The sequence below is a fragment of the Carassius gibelio genome, chromosome A5, assembly GCF_023724105.1.
Source record: "Carassius gibelio isolate Cgi1373 ecotype wild population from Czech Republic chromosome A5, carGib1.2-hapl.c, whole genome shotgun sequence".
In the NCBI taxonomy this organism is placed as follows: domain Eukaryota; kingdom Metazoa; phylum Chordata; class Actinopteri; order Cypriniformes; family Cyprinidae; genus Carassius; species Carassius gibelio.
Window position 1 is genome coordinate 24,009,256 of NC_068375.1, and position 7,228 is coordinate 24,016,483.

The 7,228-nt window shown below is 35.7% G+C and overlaps 1 protein-coding gene across 1 annotated transcript in view; it reads right to left on the bottom strand.

Annotated features, from left to right (window-relative positions):
* The window catches only part of stard8 (StAR-related lipid transfer (START) domain containing 8), a 40,768-nt gene extending 38,070 nt beyond the window's left edge, over positions 1-2,698 (bottom strand). Inside the window, exons 1-2 of the mRNA XM_052592672.1 lie at positions 2,555-2,698; positions 1,487-1,517 (exon numbers count right to left, since the gene is read on the bottom strand). Coding sequence (XP_052448632.1) covers positions 1,487-1,517; positions 2,555-2,599 — 76 coding nt within the window. The 5' untranslated portion in view covers positions 2,600-2,698. The remainder of the gene's footprint in view (positions 1-1,486; positions 1,518-2,554) is intronic.
* Between the last annotated feature and the right edge of the window lie 4,530 nt (positions 2,699-7,228).

A 7,228-nucleotide genomic window follows, 5' to 3' on the forward strand; every position in this document is an offset into this window, starting at 1 on the left:
ACTTTAGTTTAAAAGAAACATTTTCACAAGACATGAATCTCTACACTGGAATTGACAAATACCATTTATTTTATAATATACAAAACCTAATAGATGGGTACAATTTTATATATATATATATATATATATATATATATATATATATATATATATATATATATATATATATATATATATATATATATATATATATAATATTGCATAAATAGTGATAATCCATGTTTAATTTGAACTAGCTTTTAAATATATATTTTTTCACATGTCGTTTTTCCTCGTGTCCTGGTTAAAAGCTCTAGCATAAAGAGTGGTTACAGTCATGTAAATTAACAGATCGTTTGGATGGGTCTGGCAGATTCCTGATGCTGCTGCCATTGTGGACTGTTACTTCCCTGACTTTAATCTGAATGAAACTGTAAATATCTCACATGCTACAGTGCTTGACCAATCTATGTGATTGCATAGATATCTAATCTTAAGTTACATCAGAATTACTGAAGGACATTTCTAAAGTTTGTTCACATGCCAGAGAACAGTGACAAGATGAAGCAATCAAACTAAGAACCAACCCATGTGGACAAAAGATGGCTTGTCTGTGTGTATAATTTACACCAAAAACAACACATGCGTCTGTTTACTGAGCTCGTTCATTTGCATAGGCTGTGGGGATCTTTGCAAATTAGGAAGAACTACAAACATTCTAATTATAAAGTCAAATAAACCATACTCATAAAGTCCCAGCAGAAACTAAACACAGTGTGCCTAAAATATGCTCCACATAGGGACTGACTAATATTTGTTAGCCTGAACATTTTTAAACTAGTACAAGAAAAGACTCATTATTAGACTTATTGTAATGTTCCTTCAAAGATCAGCAGGTCCACATAAAATCAAAACATATACATCTAAAATAAAAGCCATACATTTCATTTCTATTTGTGTTTTTCATTGCATGCACTTCCAAAGAGTCGCCCTTACATAGGGACCCCTGTGCCTGTGCACAGTCTGTGGGGAATGAATGATTACACATTAGACGCATCTACCATGCCATCTGAGGTGTGTTATAAATAGTATGATCTACTTTCTGTGTCATGTGATCCGAAGACTGGAGACTACCATGACTTTCTTAAAATGCAACTGGGTGACAACCACAGTAGATGACTGCATGGAGAGGGTAGAGGTCAGGGACTTTTAGAACAACACGAACTACAGAACAAGCGATATCAAGAAAGTAGCATTAGAGTTAAAACAGAACCATGGGATATTTCCTCCATATAACCTACTTTGTTTTATATACATTTTATTAACAGTTATAGTAGAAACTGTTATACATTCCTTAGTATGTTGTTTAAGACTGAATTGTGTACATTTCACTGCCAGGAATTTACACACACACACACACAGTGTTTTTCTAGGTGCTCTAGCAAGTGCCATGGTAATGTTGTTAGTGGCAAAGCCATTCAGCTGTAATAAGATCTCACATCTTTACCTGATCTCTGGACACGACAGCAGGTCAGCTTCTGAAACACCAGGGGGGAAAATGTTACAATCATATTTGATGGAATTTTACAAGATCTTTGTGTCTGCTTGTCTCTGGGTGCCTTCACTTTGTGCTTCAGCATCACCTTGATAAAATAAACCCTTAATAATAACAAGGACACTTGAAGTATTCATTTAGTGTTGCCTGTATGGGGTCTTCTTAAATAAATTAATACTTTCATTCAGCATGGATGCAATAAAGTGAACCAAAGTGGCAATGAAGACTTTTACAATGTTAAAAAAGATTTTTATTTTCAATCAACAATTTATGTCTATAATGTTATATCTAACATTGTAAAAGTCTAAATCTACATATATGATGAATTAGTATAATATCTAGTGTGCCCCTGAATCAAAGTATGATTCTCCGGAAATTTCAGTTGAACAGACATTCCACTGTATCCAAAGTCTCCAACGGAAAGAAAAAAAAAAAAAACTAAATATATCAGGATCTCTCACTTAGGAACGTTGTGATGTCATACGGTTTGCAGTGTAGCCTATTGGCTGAGCCATCTGGAAAGGGTGAATGGGTGCTTTTAAAAAAGACGTTGTCCTGGAAACAGAGTTTTGGCTGCTTCCCATCTTACTATGAGCAGCCAGTGAGAGAGTCCAGTTCAGCAAACGATCATTTCCTAGGTCCACTGCACCACCCAAAACATTTACACATGCTAACAAAGTGCCGTCTAACAACTGCTCACACAGTATATGCTAAAACATTTATTTTCAAAAACAAAAACATTCAAATCATAAGCTTTTGAGATTTGTTTCCCTTACACAAGTTATGTCGCGGTACTATGGTACAGTGATGGTAGCATATGATATTTTTATGCCATAGTATTAAAAGTAACACTAACTTTTAGTACTGTTTGTAAGCGTTCAGAGACCATAACAACACAGAGGCTGAGCAAGAGCAGCAACCTGATCTTGACAGCTGTCAGTCAAAGCATGAGCATGTCTCACTGTTGTCTCATGCTTTTAAAGCTATACTTTGTGCTTTGCGTATCTCTCTCAGTCTTACCTTAGCCTGGTTGATGAGTGCTCTTAGGCAGTTGACAAAAGCCATGTTCGCAGATACCCACACTGAGGGTCAGGTTCAAAAGGTCGAGCCTGAACAGTCATGAAGGTCGCCGTGTGAGTCTGTGCACATTAACGTCTCTCTGACTGAGTGTCTGAGGATCTGGAGTTCAGTGGCTTGAAGAGGCAGATAGGGAGGGGCCACAAGGCCATATTTCAGCTGGCCAAGAGGAGAGATTCCCTACATACCACTGTAGCTAGCACTAAATGCTAACACACAGCGGGAAGCACTGAAGCCCAGCCGGATCTGCTATCGGAACAGAAAGACCATACTGAGAAAAGTACACCTCATGAAAGTTTAAAGCAATCATCCCAGTGTTATTGCAGTCCCGTATTATTTTCTTGCTTCAGTGAAATACAAAAGCTAGCCAGAATGAGCAACTCTTATTTTACACCATTTCCAATTCCACCAATTCATCACAAGGACTAAAAAGATTTGTGAGCTTAAATTTAAGTCTGTTCCATGCACAAATATATTATTTGACTTCCAAAGACTTGGGAAATAGCATATGGAACACTCCAAAATATATTCAGATTTAGCTAGCTTCATTGGAACGGTAAAAAAACTTTATTGTGGATTGCAAACCCATTTTTATTTGCTATATTACATTTCATTTGTTACATTATTATTTTACTACCGAAGTATTTTAAGCCTCTTACACAGTCTCATTTTCCAGTTGGTGGTCCTGTCCCACAGATTGCCCTTTTAATGTGGATGGACTTCACATACTTCATTGAGCATCTGAATTATTTGCTGTGAGAATTACTCTAAACCAAGGGTCCCCAAACCTTTTTGTCAGCCGAACCCCTCGGACCTTCAATATTTAGTTTAAATACCCACTAAGGTAATATTTAAATTATTTTACAACACATTTGTATGTTCACCAATCTCTGATGTTGGTTAATGGTCACATGACATGCAGGTAAACAAGTAAAATATAGTTTTTTTTTAGTAAAGGGTTTTATTTTGTCTGTTTTCTTATTTATTATTTTTTATTTCACTGAATTAGCAAACCTCAGGAAAACTCTGCCTAAATGAATAGCATAATCACTGACCGGTTTTACACCTAAACACAAAATAAAAAAACAATAAAATGAACATTTTGGATGCTCCCTTTATACCCAATTCAACTCTTTAGTTCATTAGTAGAGGCTCATAGACCTGACATGGGTATATGTGAGATAAGAGAGACACTCTTGTGAAGACATGTAAGCAATTTGACTTCTCAACTCAGTTTCTCCCAATTATATCACACGTCTGCAGGCAAAGAGACACACATATGTGACCCTGGGCCTCAAAACCAATCTTAAGTCGATGGGGCTTTTTTTTTTTTTTTTTTTGTAATAGCCAAAAAAACATGGGTCAAAATTATAGATCTTTCATGCAAAAAATCATTACGATATTGATTAAATATCATGTTCCATGAAAATATGTTGTAAATTTCCTGTCATAAATATATCAAAACTTAATTTTTGATTAGTAATATGCATTGCTAAGAACTGAATTTGAACAACTTTAAAGGCAAATTTCTCAGTATTTTTATTTTTTTTTAAACCCTCAGATTTCAGATTTTCAAATAGTTGTATCTTGGCCACAATTTGTCTTCTCATAGCAAACCATACAACAATGGAAAGCTTATTTATCCAAGTTTCACATGGTGTATAAATCTCAATTTTGAAAAATTGACATTCAATACTTTTTTGTGGTCCAGGGTCACATATAGTTTTTGTATATAATCATCGGTAGCTCTCTTGAGAATTCATACCCACCACCACTATTGTTATGTGTCAAAGACACAGAAAACAAAAACTAACAGTGTTTTCACTCTCCCACTCCAGCATGCCAGAGATCACACACACACAGTCCTACACACACAGAAATGTGTCCCTGACTTCGGTCAGCAGATTTTTCTCAAACTCATTTGAGGTACTGCATCAGAGGAAGTTCTATGTCTCTTAATAATCTACATTCAGCTTAATAACAGTCATTCATATACATATTTTCTATTTATCATTATACATAGACAGGACCAGTGGAATTAATTTTCCAAAATTTCACTCTTTACATGGAAAACCTCCCTTGAGCAACCCGGTGCAACCATTCCTTGCGAAGATTAGACCAATCTGCAATATTAAAGTTTTATCATCGTGTGCAGTCAATTTGATTATTAATTATTATTAGTAATAAGAATATTGCTTGTCCTTATAGTTTATGCAGGCAGTCTGACACTCTGATTGATCTGAAAACATCAGTTCCATACAAAGTCTTAAGTGTCACCCTGCAATATCCCATCAAACATAACAATGATCAACATAACAATTCTCTCATCATCATCATCATCATCATCATCATTTGTGTTTCTCTATTCACTGGCTCTTTTCAAATTATCTGATTCATTCTAGCTCAATCAGGAGGAAATGACAAATCAACATTTCAGCCAGTGCAGACTGTTTCCAAAAGTCTCCAAATTACTTCCTGTAGGAGGGTTTATTTATTTTCATTTTTACATTATGTAATTCAAAGGCTCATTATGAAACATTTTTAAATAAAATTATGATTCATTTCACACCCAATTATAAACATTTGTGTTGTGCAAATGTATTCTGAAAAAAAGAGGTTTGATCAGTTCCACTCCAAAAAAAAAGAAAGAAAGGATGAAGGTAAGTAAACAAGTAAAATGAGAATATGCAAACACTTTGACAAAAACATAACTGTCTGAGAGATGAATAATCGGAAAGATCTTGTACTTATAGAATAAAGAGTTTCCTTAATGCCTCTGTCTGTGAGAAACAACTGAAACATTCAATTAAACAATATACAAAATATGAACTGAATTGATGTAAATATAATATTATACTAAACATTGTGTACACAAATGATATAAGAGCTCATAACAAACCACCAACAATTGCCATGATTCAGTTCCCTGCTATGACCTGTTTTGTCTCGAATGGAAAAGGTTTTGCTCCTTCTTAAGCCAGTTTCATCCTTCCAGGGACATAAACATGTCATTTTTGGTTCCATCTTCTCAGAGAACATTTTTATTGCATCCAGATGCGATTGTAAAGGTATTTCAGAGTGGTGTTGTTACCAGGACGTGTTTATGATATGTGCTTCTGATCTCTAATAGAAGCATTGAGGGTTTGAAAGGGCAATCTGTGCACTCATCTCTCAAGAAAGTCATTTAAACCGGCTAACACTGAGAACAGCAAATGTTCTTTTGACATTCAGGTCACAACTGCCACTTCCTCAGAGACGGCTCAGTGTCGTCTTTCTCTGATGTTCTGCGTTATGATCTCCAAAGAGGAAAGTTTCTAAGCAGAGAAATTATTCAGCTTTTTTTTTTTTTTAACTGTGCTGTTGTTCTTTTCTACTTGTGCATGACTGACTCAAGTTATCAAAAATGTACCAGCTTGGATTTTTAAGATAGCCTTATTGCTTTTCCTTGCATTACCTGAGATTTTGAATGGTATGACAGGCTAATGCCACCCACACACTACACGACCAAGGCAGAAACGACTTGTGTCTTAAATTATATACTATACGCTATGTCCTCAACCATCTAGATTATGAATTTTGTATGGATATTTTGTCATCCAGCTTTTGTGTCTGAAAGGCCAGCTTTTCTGAATGCCTTCAACATCTTATTTCAGTTTAACCATATATTTCTTCATTGCAGTAATTTTCTGAATTCAGCAGAACATTGCACACTTTTTAGTTAATTAGTGCATCATCTAGGTATTTGAAGTGTACTTCTTGTTGGAATTTCCACATGACTCTTTTTTACTACAATATTGCATGCACAAGTATGCAAATTGGGACCTATCATTTATGCATGCACATGAGCACAAATGAGAGCGCTGCCAACACACTGCCAACATTCACTCCATTTAAACATATTGGACATACTGTCTTGCATTTGTTTGGCTGTAACAAGTCAGAGGCCATATGTGGAACTGTCTCTGACATGATGTGTTATTCACGTAAACTGCCATAAACATCATAACTTATGCCAGGTATATATTACATAAATTAAGGCCTGATTTTCACTCATTGACAGTTGTCTGGAGAACAACAACAAAAAGATCAACAACAAAAGACCGTAACGCATGTATTTTGTTAATGAGACAAAGTTGAGGGCAAATTCTAGTGAAAGGTTGTGTGTGTGTGATCCCCAGTCAGTCTACTGTGTAATGTAAAAAAAACACATACACTTCATTAAACCCCAAAAAGTTGTTTACACACACAAAAATATATATACACATGAAAACAGACAAATACAAAGAGTTTAAATAGATCTTAACCATCCTAAAGCTTCCAGTGCAGACTATTGGAAATGTATTGATACCCATAGTTCAATATAAAGACTTTCTGATAGATGGATAGCTGTTGTTTGCTAACTGTGAGAAGAAGCCCAGCCGCAGAAGTAGCAGATGAGGCTGGATTTTGATTGACTGCTGTGACAGAACCATGATGAGGGTCCCAGCGGTCCTACTTCTGTCTTGAACAGCAGGTGAAAAACATCTCTGGGTCAGCTGAGCCACAGTGCACCAGCATCCCCTAAAATGTTGATATTTTAGAAGTTCAAACAGAAAGAAAGAGTAAGACAGGTCTGGA